We start from the raw sequence: 22,569 nt of genomic DNA, 5'->3' as shown, positions 1-22,569 counted from the left end.
TCAGAGAGACCGGCTCACAACTGTAGTTGTCCGAGGTTGCACGCACTTTTTTATTTGTCCGTGGGTCCACAGCTTGACCTGGTAGCAATCCCCCAACCACACGCTTGCGCTAACAACAGTAAAGTCCTTATATGAATTTGCATACCAGTCCTATTTCTCTGTTTTCAATGGGGCTTAAATGACACCTTAAAAAGTCACACAGTTGACTGAGACTCTGCTCAGGATTTCCATAGCTTGTTTTGCAAGGAAATTAATTAACAACTAAAGTGAAACGCATCCCACAATCAGCAGGAAATCCTCAACATCTAAGGCTTTAATCCTTGTTAAGATAATTAAAATCCTGCTAATTAATCACTAGGAAAAGCTATAATTGGACAGATTTAGCCCTGATATTATTTATTAGTGATAGATAATGATAATAACCTGTTTAATGCGCAATGTGTCAGCCGAAGCTCAGATGACAACTGGCACATTCTAGTTTAACACCATCAGCTATTCTATTTATCTATTATCAATTAAAAAACATTCACATCCTGTAGTGACAACTGACACTTTTCAGAAAGATTGCACAAGCGTGGCTCCTGCGCCTGATTTCATTACTTTCAGAAAACATTGCTGCTTACAAACACATGTGGCCCATCAATACATTTGAATGGAACCGTATCTGTAGTACCCCCACCTCTCTACAGAGTGACGCTGGTCCCTGGCTGTTTGTGTCCACTATTCTGTAGCGGTTGACAGCTCGAGACCACAACCCACCCACACGGCCACATGCACACGCAGTTTACAGCCACTAGATGGCGCAGAATAGCAATGAATTCATTTCAAGATATGAGATTCTGTGGGGAGTAGTAATGTGATACTTTAATGATCCCTGTAAAGGAAGTCTCTGATTACTAACCCCCATCCAGAGGGGGGTCAAAGGTCGGGGTAAGCCACAGAGCAGGATTCAGTTTCTTGCTCTGGGAATGTTTACTGACATTCTGCTTTATCCCGAGTCTTCCATTTGAAGGACAAAGTATTTTTAACCAACACTCTCACACCATTCTGACAACACAGGTGGTAAAATGATAACACTTATTGCTGTGTTTTTGACGCACCACTTGTAGCAAATAGTACACAGTAGGGTCTTATGTCTTGCAGTTTGTGTGCACCAGGCGTGAGGTGGCTGGGATGTGCAGATCACCCTTTCTTGTCATTTACACTGTTGGGTTTCTCATGCCCAAAGTGCTGCAGAAGGCAAGTGCATCTCAAACCGCCGGAAAAGGGGCCCGAAGTTAAAGGTGCAAGGCATTGTATCTGCTCCATTGACTGCACAGCAGCTGTCGGAAAAAGAATATTTGTACACAGTGTCAGCATAATGGCTTCACTGTGTTCATTTGCAATCCTAGTCAAGAAAGCAACCACCTGAAGGTATTTAGCCGATCTAATTCTGGCCAAAACATTTTGTGCAGTTGAAATTATTCGGGCTCTATCTGACTTGTTTAATGAAGTTAATGATATATTTATGACATGAAAGTTTTGCCAGATGGTACGTTAAATCTTTGATGCTCGGTATTTCAGAACTGCACTCCACCCAGATAGAACCTTATAATTCCAAGTACACAATTTGCATTTTGATGTTGTCTCTATAATCACATGTGATTTTCTTATTATGAGCAAAAGACTGTGTTCAGCTCCGGCTGAAAAAGATATAGTTCATGTGTGGACACGCTAAGAAGAAGAATTATGTATTCATATGCCAACAATGGAGCACTTCGTATAGGTTATTTCCAGAAATATGATGGAAGTAGAAGTGTCATCATTATGTTGACATTGCATCATGCTCTCCTACTGTATAGACCCCATGGTGTAAGTCTTGCCTTCTGCTGTGCTTTGGGAGCATCGGGTGGAAGGAGGGAAGGGGTTTGATGGAGGAAAAGGGTGATCCTGACTCAGAGCCTGTCCCCGGATGGTGGCCCCAGAGCAATGCTTGGTTGTCTGCAGAATGTACCTTGAAGGATGTAAAATGTTTTTTTTTTCTCTCTTTTATCCTTTTCTCTTCTTTCTTTCTTTCTTTCTTTCTGTCCCTTTCTTTCTCCTTTTCTTTTTATTTGATCTCACCATTTCGCTCTCTCTCCCGCCAGATTGTATCAGGATAGACTGTAGCCTCAGTAAGTGGTTCTATCCATTTTTCTGACTAAAATGTATCTGTCTATCTCATCTTGATTCTGTGCAATGACCCTTTTCTGCTTCCACCTGACCTCATAATGAGTCCGCTCTTCCATATTTTCTTACAGCTGAATAAGCATCTGTTGAATTTCTTTTTTCCATTACACATTATTTCTCCATTATTTCTCTCATTGCCATCTTTCATTTGTGTCTTTCTTTCCACCTCATTTGTATGTCTCTCCCCACCTCTTTTTCCAATACATGATCTAAGTTGTATTTTTCTTCTTTGCATAAGTTCTGTCACTTTGATTTTCCCTTTTTCTGTCATAGATTTAAGTAATGTTTCTCTTACATAATTATCAGGATTTTTCATCTCGCAATCCTCCTGCTCACTTGCACACTCCGCTATGAAATTATTTCATTGCCTCTCGCCTGCTTATTACCCATTCTATTCATTTTCCTGTCAACCTTCTCCAAAAATGCATTCAGAAAAGGGCAACTTGACACTCCCCTGTTGGATGTTCCTATTTTCTATTATGCGGTGCTGAGTCTTGGCTCCACTCGGCTGCACACACAGGTGTTGCTTGTTTTCTATGTGGGACAAACTGTAGTTTTGGCCCCCAGAAAGCTAATTGTTTATCCACTGAGAGACGGCACCACCTGGTGCATGCTTGTTTTCGGAGCAAGCTAATGTTTTTCTGCCCCATGCTGACAGAATGACAGCAAACTGTTATTTCTATCATGGCCACTGACAATTGAACAACTAGCCCACAGGTAAGTGCTGCCAGCCACAGTGACAAAAGTGGAGAAAACCTGATGGTTGTGTGTCTGTTCTTTTTATGATGTCTTTGTGATGGTAGAAAGATGGGAGCTTGACGTTAATCAACCTCTAACAGCAACTGAGGAGGAAGCATCACAAAGCAATTAATAGTGCTTTTTCTTTTGCTTCCTCCTTGAAAAAAAAGTGTATTTAGAGAATTTGGCCGAATATTTATTGAGTCATTTGTACTTATCATCAGTTTGCAATAAGAAGGATCAGGGTTTGTATTTGGCATTAAGTTAGAAATTTGCAATGTTAGAGTCTTATTGTGTAGTGGTGATGGTTAAAGTTGTCAGTGAAAAGTGCTTCTGTAGAGTCTTACAAATGTGTTTGTATGTGAACCACACTTGTTCATGTTCTATGCTTCTACTGTATGTGTGTCACGTCTTTGCAGTTAAAATGCATTTGAACGCAGTTTAAGTCAGACTTTATGGAGTGCAATCCAAAAACTTCAAAAGCCGCCACCAGGCATGGAAGTGGTCTCAGTGTATGACGAATTACACCACTTATTATGTGTGGAGCCACTGGCATGACGCACGTTCAAATAATGCTTTCAGGACGTCCATACCCCGGGTTGACCACTAGATGTCGTACAAGGACTGAGGATGTTGTGGGAGGCGATGGAGACTGAAGCTATTTTTTTCTTTTTATCCCACCACAGAGCTCTAAGTCATTTCTCTGTTGAGCTAGTTAGAACTGACTTGGATTCTATTCTATTTTTTGTAAATGATCTCATATGGTGGTTGAGGTCACAACAGATTTGTATGTTTTAATGTGAGAAATTGCAGTTGCAGTCAGAGAATGTCAGGAGGTTTTGCAGTTTTTCCACAGATTCTACATGCTGCCAGTCTTTCTTCATACCATTATAATGGAAAGTCCGCTTTGGGCATTGATTTTTTGTTAAAATTCAGCTGCTGTTTTTAAATATTGATGCGGTTATACACTGGTGCTGCTTGAGCAATAATCTGTCACAGACTTGGAGCACTGGGTTTCAGCCATTTTGCAAGGAATATTTTATTTAACCTTTACTTTTTTTGGTTAACTGAGCACCCTTGTACAGCAGTGCCCTGCTTCATGTCGACCCAGTCACACACAGCACTATATAAAAGACCTCAAAATATGAGTGTGTGAGTGTATAAAGGAGGGAGAGAGACTTTGTGAGGGAGAGAGAGAGACCAGAAAAAAACAGAAAGAGGGAGCAAACCAGGGTAGCGCTACAGACAACAATTTATTCAACGCCATGACATCTGCCGGTCGATTCCTCCTCCAGAGCCCCACAGTAACTAAGGCCTTGAATTCAAGTCAGGGTACCAAAGTCTCTCTGCTGGCTGTTCTATGCAGATAGGTTTTCTTGCTTACATTTATTTCAACTTAGTGGCAGTAGCTAAGAGAACAAAACCTTAGCAGGGAAAGTGGCACAATTAATGTGTCACTAAATATATATATGCATTTATATTTTGACTGCATGGACTGAAAAGCCCAGTGAGTGGTGAAATAAAATACTGAATACTGTATAGCCCTCTGTATAGAGCTACCAAAATCAATACAAGGTTACTACTGTAGATACATCCAGGGCAATGTTTCTAAGGCAAAAGGGCATATCTAGATACAATAAATCAATAACAGAATAGCAGGATTTTCCATCTTGATCTCAGGAGATCCAAAGAGACACAGTAAGACCATAGGACCCTCAGAAAATCCAACCATGTTTCATTAATTGTTATAAATGCCCCGTTGTTCCACTTTAGTACAAATGTAACTTCAGCATCACATCACTGCATCATAACTTGTATGAAGAACTTGCAAACACAAACCAAAAGAACAACGGGGATGAGTAAGACTTAATAACCAGAAGATAATAATCAGAAGAAGAGGGGGTACATTAAATTTGGTTGCATTTTGGGACACTAATGGAGACCCAGCAAGCTCTACTAGATCATTAGCATACCGATTGCATTAGCACTCATGTTGTGGCATTACTGCTAAAACTACAGTATTTCAACTATTGACCTATTAATGACTTTTGATCTTTTTATTTCTGGACTTTGTGAGTGCTTTGTGAGGCTTAGGAAGTAATGGATCAGCCTTGTTTTTATTGCAGTACATTGTGACCTTGCTCTCCCACCTTAATATGACTGGATATGATATGGAGCAGAGCTGTAGCCCTACAGCTACAGCCAGGTCAGGGTGTCAGGCTGATGATATCTGTTTGGAAGGAGGCCTTTCAGCAGCCAGCAGCACCTTCTCTTAGCCCTAGATGAGATGGGATTTGGCATGACATATGGCCAGCTTGTAGGGCGCGAGCACTCCGAATGTTAATGTCACACCCTTTAGCCTATCCACCTGCAAGTACTCACTCCAGAACACACTGACACACACACACTGTGTATGTGTGTATAGAAGAGATGAAAAATAACTGATTACATTTCAGTATGAATCACTCTAGATGCCTAAAAGCTCTAATTTTATGTTACCTGACAGTAATGGCTGCAACCAGACAATGTAGAGCCAGGCAGTTAGTAGTGCATATCTTATATGCTAACCAATTGCCAATTATTTACTGAATACTGAAAGTACTTGTCACAATGTCATCATTGCGTTCTGCGTGTGCATGTACTCAACTACTGTCACTTTATTGGGATTCCTTTGAACTGGATTTAATTTATCTGCGCATGGCAACCATGCTATGGTTAAAGTTGTGGAAAGATAGTGGTTATGGCAAATAAACTATGGTTAGGGTTAGGCAACTAAACTCCTGGTTAATGATGATGACAGAGGTGAAAATTGACTGCCAGTCCGTGATGGGATGCAAACTCCTCCCCTAAGTCTGATGCTCTACGTGCTGGGCTGCACAGGAAATAATTGGATAGCCATGCAGTGAAAACAGGGTACTTGACCTATCCAGCAATACGAGGAAGGCAACACACGTTAACTGATCACAACATTTTCTGCCGTAGTTAGAATAGCTTTGATTATTTCACATGAGAGATTTTTTTTGTGTTTTTTTTCCTCTGCTTTTCTCACTGTTTTTTAAATGTGGTCTCAGATCCCTATAGCCTTCACCACAGTGGATGGCATTTATAATCTCTAAAATATCTTATTTATAAACCAGCAAATAGTCACTTACTAAGTTAGGATCAGCTGTCAGTTAGGATGAAATGCAAATATTTGCATTCGAAAAATATGGTGTTGCAAACGTAGGGCAACCGAGATGTTTTTGTCTGGGTTTTTATCAGCAGAACTGTCATGACGTATGTGCCAAATACTCCTCCTCCTCCTGTACATATAGGATGGAAAACTATGGCCGAAGGATGTTTTGTATATGAACATACTGACCAGTGGCGTGAGTAAAAACCAAAACCTGTGCTATCAAATTAACTGCAAGAGGCAAGAAACTATGTTTACAGTGACTTACTCCTTATCCTGTAATTTAGCAATGGTCCAGATAAGCGAATCCACATTTTTAGCTTTTTAATTTAACAAAACCATAGACCAATAAGAATAGCACACTGATGACTAATAGTAGCAGGAGATGAGTGTATTTCTATCCAATACTGCCACGGTCATGTGAACGCCCACAAACACAGATGCACATGTACGCGCTTATGCATTCATAGACGTATGTATTACTTGACACATATTGTGGGCAGAGAAATGAATCGGAGATTTTGCCCACGCACACTCAAACGCAGCGTTTCTCTGTCACTGAAGCTGCCACCGTCCTCAGTCTTAACGGCGTCCACCCAGGTCGTGAGGCGTCACACTCCTCCCCATGTGTTTGTCACGACTACTGAAATATATAGCAGAGTTCATGTAGTCTTGTAACCATTTTCCACGCGGATATAGTACATGTGTTCAGAGACGGCAGGTCTCATGGCCATGTTAATATGAGTCTCCAACGGCTCACTTAAATCGTGAGTCATCACATCCTATCTCAGCCAAATAGATGTCAAAGATGGATATGCAGTAGGTACTAGAAGTTGCCCTCAGCACGCACAACATCCTACAGTTTGTGAAGTTTGAGCATGTATCAGAGTAAGACTATAAAATGTACTTTGGAGATGCTTGGATTGGGATTTGATTTTAAAGGCAATTTAATGCTCCAATGGAGGAGAGCCTTTTTTTTTATTTTAATGTTCATTTTATCCTCCAAAACTCCAGGCCAAATGTGATGCAATGAGCCAATAAGGGGAGTATGTTATTAACATAATGCCTTAGATCTGTGCACTCTCTGAGATGGGTATGTCATTTGATATAAATAGCTTTATGTTTAAAACAATCATCTAGTTCAGCGATGGACAACAGAAATTAACTGCACATTTCCCAGTAGTTATCCAGTTTAAATATAAATAACAGTTGTCTGTGTAATACTAGTGTTCTGCTAAGCACCAGTGTAAAAACATACAGTATGTAAACACATTGGGTATAGGCAACCTTCCTGGCAGTTGCCTAGAAATAGTGTTCTGTCACACACAAATCATCTTTAAAAGACACATTTTATTATATTTTGCTCTTTAAATATTTTAATGGGACCAAATGGCTCTTAAAATGTTAAACAGAAATGACCCCATAAAGAAGGGCCTATATGAACTTTCTCGTAACTACAGCTGCAATGGAATGCGCATGGGTGATTGTGTTTCCGTGGCAACATCCATGCATGATAAATCATAAATGTACACGTGTGTCTGCTAATGTTTACATTATGATGATCTGTGACCTCTACCTCTAGATGCCATATGTATTATGATGTGTGACTCTGAAAACAAAGTATAAAGGCTTGGTTAACAAACACTAAACCCCTTTTGCTATCTCTTCACTGGCTATCAACCGTTTTCAGAATTATTCAAGATTGTATTCATCACTTATAGTAAGTGGCATGGCCCCAACCTATGTTTCGGACCTTTCAAGCCCATATGTATAATGGCAATGTCAGTTCCAAAATCTAGATTAGTAACCAAATGTGGACTGAGCATTTGCCAGTGTGACACCAAAGCTGTCAGAAGAATGACTTTGTTGCCTCCTTTTAAACTTTAAATTAAAAACAAATCTTTTTAAACTGGCAGTTTATTGACATGCACTATATTGCAGTTATTTTCTTAATTTGAATATATTTTAAGTTTCATTGTATAAGCATTAAGACTGTTAAGAAAAGTGCTGAAAATGATTACACTAATAATAATAATAATGACGATGATGACTGATAATAATAATAATGATCATAATAATGATAATAATAATATATTATTATAATCAGTCATAGTAGTAGTAACAGTCTTAGTAGCTGTAGTAGACCAACAGCATATCCTGAATAAGAAAACTGATGCAGATTACATTTATGTTTTAGACTCTGGTGACCGCTGACAGATGAAAGAGTGGAAAGAGAATGAGGCAAAGAAAAAACAAGGAATCGGGGGAATCAAGGGTTATAAGTAACACTGAGGATGAATGAAAAAGGTCTAACAAGGATAGAAATGTGCCTTGTAGTTTTTCTTCTGCAATACACTTCCTTCGCTCTCCATCCTGTCTCTGCTGTCTGTGAACTTGACACACCTGAGGCAATCTGCTCACTAGACCTAACCGGGTGAGAAGATTGCCTTTCTGCCCTTTTTGTCTAATAAGAATTCTCCACACCAATGCTACACTGTCTACTTGTACTCTGGCTACAATTTCAATTCATTTACTTGGAAAAGGTCGAAAAAGAAAGGTGCATTCTCTGTCTTTTCACCTGGGACCTGGTCAAGTACTGGGCGCCAGCATGTTTAAAAAGACCACGTCTGCCCTCCTGGTCCACTGAACAGCTTGTGGAGCATGTTGGACATGAGGCTGGCAGACTTGTCTTGCTCAATGCCCTCTGGGACCTCAGATTGCAGTCTCAATTGCAGACCCAACCTTGGCAGCCAAGTTGTGGAAGCCATCTTTACCAGAAACAAGTTGTGATTTACACACACCCAATCCAACTGTAGTGGCCATTTAGTTTTCAGTCTTGAGCAATTCATTCTAATTTGGGTTTACTTTCTTCACAATTTTGTTTGTATTGCTGGTTGCTTTGTTCAGTTTTGAGGATATTATTAATTATAACACACACAAAAGTAGCAGAACTCTTAACTAATAGAATAAGATCTAGTAATCCACTGGACACCGCCAATGCGGTGAATGGTTTGCTAAAATGCATTGTTTGCAATCACTATTTAAACACATAAACTTAAACTTACAAAGTTTTGTATTCTGCGGAAGTGCTCAAACGAAGAAGTGTAAAAGATATACTCCATCAATAGAAAAAGATTGTTCACATGGGGTGCGAGCTCCCTTTATATCTATTTTTCACTGAGTTTTGTCAACACACAAAACACAGTTGTCGAAATTGATCCAATCTCAACGACTGCATAGAGGACGGGACCTTTGTGTTGAATTGGGATGTGGCTGCCTCGCCAGTATAGCCTGAGTCCATGATCAGTCTGCCTCCTTTCAGTGCTATGTCACACCGGCCACAGGTTAGATGTGGACTCATTACAGAGACTCTAATGAGAGAACCGGCAGCAGCCTGGAGTTGTCGAAACCCATAATGCCTTGCAGGACTGATGGCTATCCCATGGGACCATACCCTCCTGCCAAAGCATGCTGTGAAATGTGGTTCAAATCATAAATCCCCCCCGGGACCTTTTTCTAAAGAGCGAGGGAGATAGATGTGAGGAGGGGGAGGAAAAAAAAAAAAAACAAGGAATGAAACTGATAAGAAGCAGGCGATGGAGGGTGAGCATGAAAAAAGCAAGGAGGGAGGGTGCAGATGGCAGAATGAAAGGGAAGAGGGGAGTCGCCTGTGTTTGAAGCTCCGAAGGGAGCTCTAAAATTGTGGAGAGGACGGGTAAAATGTATGATTCATTTCCCGCTTCTCGAAAATCAATCTGCTGTCCTCTCATCATCTTCCCGACTCACATAAGTCTTCCTGCGGTGGCGGTCCATCTGCATTTCTAGAAGCTATCAACAGAGGTTATCTTGTCATGGATGCTAAAGCACCAGCGCCCCCCTCCTGCACAGGGAAGAGAACAGTGGGGAAAAAGAAAGTGTGTGGCCGTGATAGCAAGCAGTGAATACAAATGCCTGTGTGCGAGCAAGCGTCACACACTCATTTTGCTTCAGAGAAAGGAAAATAGACACACACACACACACACAGGCACAGGCTGCATTATCTCTGTAATTGGCACGGGGGGTCAGAGCGGCAGGCGTAGATAATCTTGGCTGGGGGCCACAATCTGTTTGCCGCTCCCCTCCCTTCTTCTTATTCCTCTTCTCTCATCGACCCCTTCCTCGCCATCATAACCGCGCACCCCCACACACAGTTTCGTACTCTATCATAGACTTGGCCACCGCCCGTCTTTTTAGCCCCTGTTTGTGATGTGGCACCATGTGGGAGATGTTTTGTATGTGGCCACAGGAGGGCTGTTTTGCTGTGTCCTCAACTGACTGCCACTGCCTTATCCCTGCCATGCATCCATACAAATGCATCCCTCAAACCCCTCCTCCAAGCAATGCCTCTGTTCTCATACAACACATACAGTGGAACAAGGAGAGCTACTTTACAGGGGGCAGAACTTGATAGATTAAAGGTGGAGAAATACAGCTTAGAATAGGGAAATAGGTGCATGGGGGAATGAAAGAACTGGAGAGGTAGTCAGGAGCAACAACGAAATGAGGAGCGAGAAGAGGGAAAGAGGAGGATAAACGGAGGAGAGTCTTGATGTAGATGTCTAGTCGCATTTGTATCAGTGTTATCTGCTAATATCTTTCATTTCCATTACGGCATCTTTGCTGTTAGCAGACGGCTGCCATTAACATGGCACGCGTGCAGGCACACTCGCACACATGCATACACACACACACACACACACACAAACACACCCAGCTTTTCATTAGATCTGCAGCGATAGGCCTGCGCTCCTTTGAGATGGAAAATATGATATCTTAAGATATGAGCCAAATGGTATTATCGTCAAAGGAGGTCTTATCCTGATAACTCTGAAGAAAGTAAATCCTGTCTCTTGCCATAGAAACCTTCTGCAGTCTTATGTAACTATTGCTGCTATCTGCCTTTGCTTTTCCATAAAAATAACAAGTCCATATGGGTCACTCCATCGAAGAACCCTCAGCCCTCTCATAAACCACATTCCACAGCAATAGAAAAGTAATTTCTACTTCCATTCCCACATATGGTATATGAATATATTAACCAATTGTTAAATGATGCTGCAATGCTGCCTGCAGAGTGACTGATGCAAAAAAACAACAGGGATTAAAAAAAAAACGCCATCCAAAGACACATACTGTATAATGTATATAGTATTGGCCTATGTGGCTCGGCCAAAACACACTTTTCAATTTCGCCATTGTTTGCCTCATTTTTAAACAAGACGCTTCCAAATCTGAAAGTCAATGAAGGCAGTTAACACAGTTACTGGTCATGAATCATAAAATGGCACCCCTGGGTCTCTGAATACGGCATTATTTGCATAGTCCTGCCTCTAAAAAAATTCAATTTTAGCCACATATATAAGAAACAGTTTAGCTTTCTGGATTATGAGGAGCAGTTTTTTTGTCACCACGGAGTTAAGCAAATCTATTAGGGCTTCTTTCCATTTGAAAAAAAAGGTGTAATATCATTTAAAGAATTTTAAAACCAGTGAACAATAACTCCGTTGTACTGTGCATTACATTGTTATATGCTAAAAACTACCAAATGTGGACTGCATTTGCCAAGAGGAAATTCCATAAATCATCATTTTATGTGCCTTTTCATCATTTTAAATGTGCCCCTATTCTTTACTTGTCCTATTTTTACTTCTTCCTCCTTTAAAGGAGTCAGTAGATTGGCAAAGTCAATATCTTACTAAAAAAAATTCTTTTGCATTTGTGTCTGACTACTGATTTCGTGCACAGTCTGTCTGCCTGTCTGTGCACACCATCACTTATCTAATGTGTACATTTTTATAAAATCCACAGATACCGAGACTTAATCAGAAAGGAAATAACTCAAAGTCACCTACAGACCTTCCAGTGCGATTCATATTTCACATAAAGGGCTAAACACTGAGCAATGTATTTCATTTTCCAAAGGTCTGTCCTTCATTTTGACTAAGCAAGCGCATCTTTTCTACTCTAGAAATGAACCTGTCGAATTCTTCTCAAACAATCTGAAGATTTTTTTATGCCAAGAATGCTGGAAAAATCATTTGCAACAGACTGAATCATTAAAGTGTACAGCATGTCAAGAAGGTTCCTCCAGAAAAAAGGCATGTGTGTTAGTTATATGAACACCTTATCAGCTGACACCTTTTGCAACCTTACAGAACAAGCTGTGTTGAAAAAATGTCAGAAAAAAAAAAAATACAAAAATATCAAGGAATATGTACTGTACTCTCTGGTAGTCTAGGCTTTGTTGGTAGGAACACTGCTGTTACACAACTTTGAGTCTATTAGAAAGACCATTCCAATGGGTGGACAAACAAAAATTCCCTAGTTGAATATGGAGTTATTCAACAAAACACACGTTTATTTCATGCCAAGTATAGTATGCTCAAACAAACGTAATGCATGAGGATGACTTTACACGCACCAGAAAAAGAAAGGGTTGGTTCCCCTGAATCCTATGATGTATAACACTTGATACTGACTGAAAGAATAAGCTCAGAATTGACAGAAATATAAAACTATGTCCAGGCGTTTCTTTGCTGTACTGTACAGTATGTCACTGTTCAAAGGTCACATTACCCAGATGTTGATTTCGCAGATTCCTGGGGACTGAATGATGGATGGATGTACTGACAGGTTTGCCATGCAACTTAGTTAATTACACCTGCATGCCATTTATCATCCCAAAATATCAGTAATCAAACTATTTATATTAGCAGCAGCACAAACAGTTGTTAACACAGACCAGCGTTGTCATCACTACCAGTGATAACAGACTGAGAAAGTGGAGGTATACTAACTGTTTTGGCTGTCCATGTACCAGCCATATAAGATGTCATGGAGCTTTATCACAGCTATACATAATGTTTATTCATATTGTAAAGTTTCAGTTCACTACTGAGACCCATCATGCTTCAGTCAAAGCAAATGGCATTCGTTTGAGCATACAGACTTACTATAAGGGGAGAGTCTGGGTCTTATGTTATCTGACATCTCTCCTTATATTATAATTAAATGTGAAATTTGCTAGCGGTTATTATATTTGTGTGTCATAAAGCTGGCAGGAGATTCTACTCTATAGCAGGAGTTTATTTTACTCAACATCAGTAACCCACAGCTTAAACAGCTGAGTTTCCATTATCTCTCCTGCATCCATGCAAAGAAAAAGGTTTTTACAGAAACAAGCCGAAGAGGCTACCCCTCGATAAAAATATCTTATAGCCTTTTGTTTGTTAGTGTGTTAGAGGCAGGCATTATACTGGTGGGACACATTGGGACACACACTACTATATATATATATATATATATATATATATATATATATATATATATATATATATATTGGATATATATATATATATATTGGATATATATATATATATATATATATATATATATATATATTGATATATATATATATATATTGGATATATATATATATATATATATATATATATATATATATATATATATATATATATATATATATATATATATATATCCAATATATATATATATATATCCAATATATATATATATATATATATATATATATATATATATATATATATATATATATATATAGTAGTGTGTATATATATAGTATATATATATATTGGAAGGTAGAGGTGTAATGGTACAAATGCATATTGCGGATGCGTTTCTTTTCATTTATTTTGAACAGACAGTAGTGCAAGTGTCAAAGACAGACTAAATCTTCTTACTGGAGACGGAGGAAGCATTTTGCCCACTGGCAAATTTGGTAAACTATTTTCATTATAAAAATAAAGAACATTTCAAACATTTCTGTGTTACACTGTACGAACACTGAACTAACACTTTCCCAAAAGGCAATAAGTCACAATAGGCTATAAAACTGAAAAAAACACCTCTTATGCTATGAAATTGAAATTACTAAATAAATAGAATAATAAAAAATAAAACTTGTGCATGTGATGTGTGTTTCAGTTAGTTCCACCTTGGCTATATTTAAACATTCAAAGCACCCAAACATGTATGTATGGCACTGTATTACAAACACTCGGAACAGAACAGAATCGTTGTCTTATACACAGCTCTCTCCGTTGCTGTTGTAGCTTACAGTGAATTGTTCCCAAACAACTGATTTAAAGGACGCAGCAGTGTGACTGACTCGCACGCCAATCAGCTTGTTGTGCTAACCTCAGCATATGTTGCTAATGGCGTACGGCTAAAAGTTTCTAGGCGGAACTTGCGCTTGTGAACTTTAGTTCTGCATTATGTGCATCAGTCTACATACTGTGTAGTGTGCGTGGTCCAATTCTGGCCCCTGGCCCCAGTACCGTGACGGTTCGGTATGTAGTTACATACTTTTTGTAGCTACTCACCAGTGACTTTCTCATAATATATCAGTGAAATATTACAGGGACTATTAAACTATAAACTTAAGTCGCAGTTTATTGTAACACCGCAGTCTGCGCGTCCAATCTAGAGGTTCTCCAAATGAAGACGGAAAGGTTTGTTTGCATTGACTGATCGTGTTGCTTTATTGCCACCACGTTTGCCACCATGGTGTACAGATAGTGTACGCAGTGTTTGAAGCTGTAGCACCTGGGCTATAAACAGCAACAGATGAGTGCGTCATTTCCTGCAGTTTATTGTAATTCCCCAAATGAGCCAAAGAGCATACCTCACTTTCAAATGGAAATCATACAATTATTAGAAGGAGTGGAAAGCCCACAATATATTACTTCAAACTGAATGAATAAACATGTAACCTTCATGCGACTAAGTACTTTCGGAAACATAGTCTGCCCTCTCACCTGTCCAAATTTACTTTTGTTTTGCTTTTGTTTATTAAAGGCAGTGATAAATAATTTCCCTTGCTGTGGTTTGTTTTGGAAACGTAACAAATAACACAAGAACACAGAGGATTTGTCCCACTTTGACGGACATCTCTAAGTCCTGTTTGTGCTTTTCATAAGGGATATGACGCATGTAATTTTGTGCACGGCGTGCTCAGTCTCGCATTAACTTTTCTAATGAACGTGGTTAGCATATCAGAGTGGTGGCAGAAAGGGCTTTGGTGTCCCGGAGTTGTGGCCCCGCCGCCCAGGCACCAGTCGACTGGAGTAATCAAGTGTGAAGGTTGTGAGGAGCAAACAGCCATTAACCTCCCAAACACAGGCCATCATCACCGTCTGTAGAGGACAGAGGGGAGGGCGTGTGTGTGTGTATGTCAGTGTCGGTGTGTGAAAGAGAGCGAGTGCCAGGGCTGGTGAGTGTAGTATGGGAGTGTGTGTGTGTGTGTGTGTGTGTGTGTGTGTGTGTGTGTGTGTGTGTGTGTGTGTGTGTGTGTGTGTCTGTCTCCTTTATTGCTGTCTGATGGATAAAGTGGATTGTGTGTGATTGTGAGTGTGTCTGATAGGAAGTGTGTGAGTGGATGGTGTGTGTCTGCAGCTAGGACTGTCATCAGCTTTGTAGCGAGAGAGAGGATTGTGTGTGTGTGTGTGTGTGTGTGTGTGAACATCTGAGTGTAAGCAATGGTGTTTGTATCATGCACGTTTGAGGCCTTGACTGCAGTCTGGTAAATAAGTCATTGGCGTGTGTGTGTGGTTACTTTCAGATATGCACATATATATACACTGGCATTTGTAGCGATTTATTCCGATTTCCATTCAAATCAGGCCATGCATCCCACACTGTCTGCGTATCCAGTGATCTCAGCGAACATTATTCCCATGTGGCAGTACAGTATAGCTGCACTTGGCATGCCTAGGCCCGTGACCGCCTGTTTGACATGCCACTGTGTCGGCTGGTGTGACGCCATGCTGAACCAACCCATCTGCTCCAGGCCGAGCTGGCACAAGGGAGAACTCATCGGAGGCAGGCATGAGGAAAAGGGCATTGGACGTGGGGTTTGGTGAAGCATGGCATCCAAAAATCTACTGCCCTCAAACGCTCCAGAGCATAAACAAGAGTGTGATGGAGTGTGAGTGGGTGTTTGTTTTCAGTAGAGACTAGTAAGTATACTTATGGAAAGTGGATAAGCTGTCCATCTTACTAGCTGGAGAGTAGTTGACCTACAGATGCAATCGGTTGATGGCAAATTAGAATATAAACCTTTCCAATTATGCAGTTTTACAGTTTTGCAAAACAGTAAATATTTGTGGATGTGTTCCTCATTGTGATCGCCAGCTGGAGGTCGTAGTTTACTCACCTATTTATTTCTCATCATGGGATAGAAGTATCTGAGTATGTGGGGTGCTGTATTGAGGGCAAGGTTGTGTTTGATAATGTGTGTGTGGGTTCCAAGAGTGGGGTTGCAAGTGTGCATGTTTTAGTTGTAGGCCACATTTGGTAACACATTTTCACCGGGCTTTCCTGACACATATTTGCTATTCTGTTCAACAGCATTTGCATCCAGTACAATGTAATATGTTTTTTTTTTTGTCTAATTATGGTTAGCTTGAGGAATGCAAGGTTCAAAATCCGCTTAAAGTGTAATGAAGGAGTTAAGGTCAGTTATAGCAGTTATGGTTAAGTTTAGGTTAAGGCTTGGGGTTAGGAATGTAGCAGTTAAGGTAAAGCTACCGAAGAATACATTCAGGTCAATACAGTGTCCTCCAAAAACATGCTAAACCACTGGGCATGTGTGTGAAAATGTGTGTAATCTTGGGTTGGGGTAGGTGATCAGTATGTGTTTCAGAACACTTCTGGGGTCCCTTTAGTGCAGCAATGAGATGTGCAGTATTTATAGGATTTGTTCATTTGGGTGGGAGGAGAGCATTCAGCCGTTTGAACTTAAGAGGCAACACGCTGTGAGGCTCTGTTTAAAAAAAAAAAACAATCTACAGCAAGTCAAGCGGATTCAGAGGAGATGCAGTTCAGGAAGATGTTTCAAAAGCAGAGCTACCTGGGAAAGATCAGTTGTTTGTGGATTTATGTGTGTGTGTGTGTGTGTTTGCAGACAGTAGCTTGCAGTGCAGCAGAGTCATTTGAGGGTAAAGAGTAAACATGTTGAAGGAGGAAAGGATTGTTAGAGAGACAGACAAAGAGATGACAGAAAGGGAGAAAGAGTGTGTGAGGGGGTGTGGGGGTGGGGGCGTTCCTCTTCATTACCAACACTAAGGAGCCATGCCAGGAGCACAGATGGCAGAGGAGAGAGGGGGCATGGGGTTGGCACATAAACTGCAACACGCACTTGCACACCACATACATTCGCACACTCAAACCAACATAAAAAAAATATGTAAATCCAAAGAATAAGTCTATGTTCTCCTTATAATTGCGATATGCAATTCAGGTATCAAACGCACATTCGCATAGATATTGTCCTCCAGATCACCTGCACACACACACACACACACACACACACACACACACACACACACAAAGACGTGTCATCAAGCTATCCCATGGTGTTCCCAGGCCAGCCATGCTGACTCTGTATTTCTCTCTTTATCTTTTGATCGTCTCAGTTTCTCTAACACACACACACACACACACACACACACACACACACACACACACACTCTGCCCTCGCATTGCACTCCCTTTCTCCAACCTCTCACTGCCACCGATGCTATAACCTAAGACCTACATTTTAATTTCAACAGCACCTTCTTGAAAATAGGTCTCTCTCGTTCTTCATTTCTCTAAATGTGAATCTAAATACACACACACACACACACACTCAGACCCCCAATGGTCCAATTAGGAGTACTGGTCTGTTTGCACGGCAGGAAAGGAGGGCAGCATGTTTGTGTGTGGGAGATGTATCTATTGTGCACAGCATGTACTGCTCTCCTCTGCAAGGTTGAACGGAAGAGCAAGCTCTCACACTTTCTCTCATATGTACACACACATACACACACACACACACAAACACACACCTCCCACAAATGTAGGAAGGAAGAAAGCCATGTAGTCGCAGTTCATAGCCTACAGTACCTACAGTACACCTAAGAAACGCCTACCACCTCCCCACTTTTATACTGTAGCTGAAATCTGTTACATGAAAATCCATCCTTTAACACCAGCTATGTGTTTTTTTTTTAATCTATACAAGTAATTTGCCATGGATAATTTGCTGGATATGGACAATAGCACAATCATATTGTGAAGTTAGATATTGTCTGTTCAGTAGATGCTAAAGTCCTTTTTCCGTCGTCTTCAATAACTGAAAGCAAGTAAAGAAAATCACTGATCGATGGGTTACTGATTACTGGAAGTTTTGCATCCATTGGCTTCAGGGTTTTTCTTTTGGATCATGTTAAAATTTCAGATTAGATTTTTTTTCTTTAGGCATAGTATATGGCTTTCAGGTGATGACGCCATATGGTTGTCTTATTTTAATACTCTTTTACTTTATTTTTGGGCAATTTCAGTGCAGTAACTGAAATGAAATGTGTTTGTCCATGCGTGCTTCTTTTTAAGACAGTACACACATAGTTTATGATCTTTTTCAATTCATTTCAGATTGAAATTTATTGTCTGACACATGGTTGGCTGGTACAGGTCAGAGTCACAAAATTAGAAAATAATATGATTCATTTAATTGTGTTAATTTAATTCATCAAAACTTAACAGTGTTTTACCTTTTTTATGGTATAATGCTTAAACTGTATTTAGTGGGATGTTTCTATATTTTAAGTTTTATCTCATTGTAATGCTGACAAGAATGAAAGTTCACCTAGTTTTTAAAAAAAAAAGTGTATCCTCTTTACATATTTTCATTTCTGTATGCATCTGTACCACTATATGCATACTTCGGTGTGAGTGTGTACAGGATTGTGTGTTCACATACAATGTGCTTTCCCAGATGGGTGAACAGCAGGGGGTTGCCTGAGGTCCATCACCTGGGAGTGAAATGCTAATCATGAACATAAATAAGTCCTACACTCATACTGCACATACACATATTCCCAATTTGATTACAGCATCTGTCTGTCTTCCTAAACAGGTATTTTATGGAGACTTTTATATTCCATATGAATCCACAAAGAACCAAGGCATTACAATTCCCCCTGGTCAGCGTTTGGTCTCCCTGGTTGTGTTTTTATCCTCTGCTGCTCTGCATGAAATATCAATTTAAATCTTTTGCTATCCACCCTCATCCCTTCATTTTCTGCTTTCTCTTCCTCTCTCGCCCCTCCTCAATCTCCTTCGCTCGCGCCCCCTTTTCGATGACACTCGGTATCAGCGTCCTCCCTCTTTCCTCAGAGTGGGGCTGCTGAGTCGAGAATGCAACGCTGAGGAGCGTGGATCTTTCTTGAGCCCATTTTAATTGGACTGCAGTCCACTGTTATATTTTCTTCTCATGGGTGCTTGCGAGTATGCGTTTGTGGATGCATGAATGTGTGTTTGGCTTCGCAGAAACTCGTGACCTCAAAAGCCCAGAGTGCTAGCTGCTCATAATTATGTTCTCTTCCATGGAATTTGAATCACAGAGCTTGAACTGGCATTCACTACTGTATCCCATACTTGAGGTTGGCAGGTTCTGTCAAACCTCGTAAAAGAGAATATGAGGCTGTTGTAAAAGCGGATCTACTGTTATTGAACTTGACTAACATAGTAGCTCAGGTTCTGCTGTTTAGTTGAGTCAGTGCTGGGATGAAACAAGGCAACATGGCGTATTCAGGGCACAGCATTGTTCTGTAATGCACTTTTTTTTTTTCCCTGTTCACTGTTTAATTAATTTTGTTCTGTGAATGCTACAGTGATGTTTTAATGAACATAAATTTATTGTTACCTCTGATCTAAACATATAGTAGGTTGTTCTCACCAGCTGAGCCTGGGAACCAGTGTGACTGAGTGGATTGGGGGTATAAACAGACACATTATCACATTCAATCCCTCGTAGTAAACTTTGACTTGCCGACACACCCCGCAGTTACCCCTGACCCCTACAAGCTCAACACTCTAACTACATATGCTTGAGCGACCCTGACAAACGGCTGACTCCGATGGCTTGCCCCCATGCATGACTGCATGACTCATGGCTGGTTCTGTCGCACCAGCAGCAGACTTACCAGGAACTGCCTGTGGCCCCATCGTGCTGTGGTGCTGTTGTTTTGGCCATTACATTGGCTAGCAGTGATTGTTCCTCTTTGGCCGGCTTCGAGCCCTCTGGCCAGCATCAGACTTTGGAGCACTCGTTAGCTTAACAGCCATGTCGGGAAAGCTCGCCGGGTTTGCTGTGTGGCCAGCATCAGTCGGGAATGATTCTGAGTGACAATGGGGATGTTAGCTGGACCACACAATGCTCTAGTTGCATGCAGAATGCAACAGAAACAAAATGAAACATGCCTCATAGTGGGGGTTTTTTTTAATCATTTTTAGTTATTGTTAGGGCTTGGAGTCGAAGTGTTAAGAAGAATTAATTTTACTTGACACCATATTCAGTTTGTCAGATGCTCCTTCTATTTTAAGCCCCTCAGACTTCTGAGAGTGCACACATTTCCATCAGTGGTCTGAGAGACATCTTGAGCTCTGTGCCACTTCAACACACTCAGAGAAAACAAACATTTATCATCGTTCATTTCCGGATTGTCATGATAGAAATGTTGTCATCATTGCCCACTGCAGACTTATGATCAGCTTCACTCTCTGAAGCTGTTTGGATTAGGGTTTAGACATAATAATTATACAACTGTGTTCAAGTACTCACTGCTGCAGGAGCAGCCACACAGCCTGAATAGAGATTGATGGCAACAACCTGCAGCCATTAGCTGACATCTTGTGTTTCATTGATCCGATTGCATTAATCAAGGTTGTTTACAGAGAGAACATAGCAACCAATGATGGATGACTGCTGGTAATTATGCAACAGCCTGCAAAATCACACCTCTCATTTATGGCGGGCTGACACAGTCAATGAAAATATTCCTCAATCCTGGCTATTTTTACACTAGTTAGGAAATCTCTCATGTGAAACACATTAGAAAGTGCAAGGAAAAGTGACAGGCTGAGAGGGGATGGGAACAAAATAGATGGAAAGATGAAGAGAAAGGAAGCTTCTGTTTATGTGATCACAGTCCTTTGCCCTGCTGATCTCCAAGACAAAGTGAAAGGGCACAAGTGGCAGGATGAGAATTAATTGCATTTTCATAATCACAAGCTCTTTTATTAATGAGCCCGGCGCCCCCCTTTGTTTTTCTAGCAATGAGTACTTTGCGGCTGCATTAAAGGCTTAGTGGCTCATTTAACCCTGGGCCGCCAGCTCTCAGCTTTTTGTTTGCAGTCTTACCTGGGCAGTGAAGTGAGGCTTCACTTCACTGTCAGCGATACGACACTCCGAGCCAACGCCATGTGCTTCATTAATTTGTGATTTTGAGGCAGTCATTGCTCACGAGTAGCAAATGGAGAAATATGCCAAATTCTGTAAGTTAAAGTTTTAATTTTAGAGTCATATTTGTGACCTCAGCAAGCTATTCTTCAACCTTTGACCCCCTCAACCCACCCCCAGAGACAAGTGGGTGACAGTGGACTTGCATTCTAAACTTTGTGTTGTTGTTGTTGTGTGTAACACTTTGCCCCTTCACCCTAACAGGTCCCTCGCTGCACTTTTACAGCCTTCTGCCCAGAGCTTTTTGTTGCTCGGATAGCCCAGCCAGAGCCGCATGTGTATCTTTTTCCCCCCATTGTTAGTGGCTCTCACTATGTGTGCAGCAGTGGCCCTTGCTCTGCTGCGGCCTGTAACAGGCAAGCCAAATAAATATTACATGGACCCTATTCTAAAGGGTAGCCATTCCCATTCATTTGTGCTGCACTAGACCCTAAAAGTTTCTTACATCAGCCAGCCAGCTCTGCTGCTGCTGCTTTGTTTCTCAGTTTTTTAGTTCTTTTTTAAGGTTCTTTTGACTGTTATTTTTTTTTCATCTTCATCCATTTTCATATTTTCCCCCCATCCCCCTATCTATCTTTGTATCAGCTTTAACTTATCTGCTGGCGAGTTTCATCCACTCTTTGCATCAATATAGCAGCCTTTTCCTTTATATTTACTTCACACATGGTGTGATCAAAAGTTTCTCTATCCAATTTCATGTGGCTGAAGACAAAAAGCCCATGAAAAAAACAATATAATAAAAAAGTAACAGGAGTAAATGGGAAAACAATTCTCCTGTGGGCCATGCGTGTGTTCTTGCCAGACGGTGCCATCAATTGATGGGACCTTTTTTCCTCTAGACTAAATAATTTCACACACAACTGGGAAGCGGACAATCATATATTGTCAGGCTGTACTATATCATCCACTCGAGCACCTGGTATAATACACAGGCCCCAGCCAGCCAACCAGTCAGAAAAGAGCCACTGTCCCTGAAGTGGAGTGGGATTTCTAAGATTAGATCTGTAATAAACAAATCATCAGTGCTAATGGTGTAAGAAAGCCAGTATCTTTTGATGTCACGGTTTCTTTATTTACTAGCCACAGT

General features: G+C 40.7%; 1 protein-coding gene across 7 annotated transcripts in view; it reads left to right on the top strand.

The window, feature by feature from the left end:
* The window catches only part of nrxn2b (neurexin 2b), a 736,473-nt gene that overhangs the window by 336,913 nt on the left and 376,991 nt on the right, over positions 1-22,569 (top strand). For 6 of the 7 annotated variants that reach the window (XM_044183093.1, XM_044183092.1, XM_044183090.1 and 3 more), the window contains one exon: positions 2,127-2,153. The exons of the other annotated variant lie outside the window; for it this stretch is intronic. In XM_044183093.1, the coding sequence (XP_044039028.1) occupies positions 2,127-2,153 (27 nt within the window). The remainder of the gene's footprint in view (positions 1-2,126; positions 2,154-22,569) is intronic. 7 annotated transcript variants of the gene reach the window in all.

The sequence above is a fragment of the Siniperca chuatsi genome, linkage group LG22, assembly GCF_020085105.1.
Source record: "Siniperca chuatsi isolate FFG_IHB_CAS linkage group LG22, ASM2008510v1, whole genome shotgun sequence".
Lineage (NCBI taxonomy): Eukaryota > Metazoa > Chordata > Actinopteri > Centrarchiformes > Sinipercidae > Siniperca > Siniperca chuatsi.
Note: the sequence above shows the minus strand (reverse complement) of the source record. Positions and strands in the feature narration are given on the sequence as shown.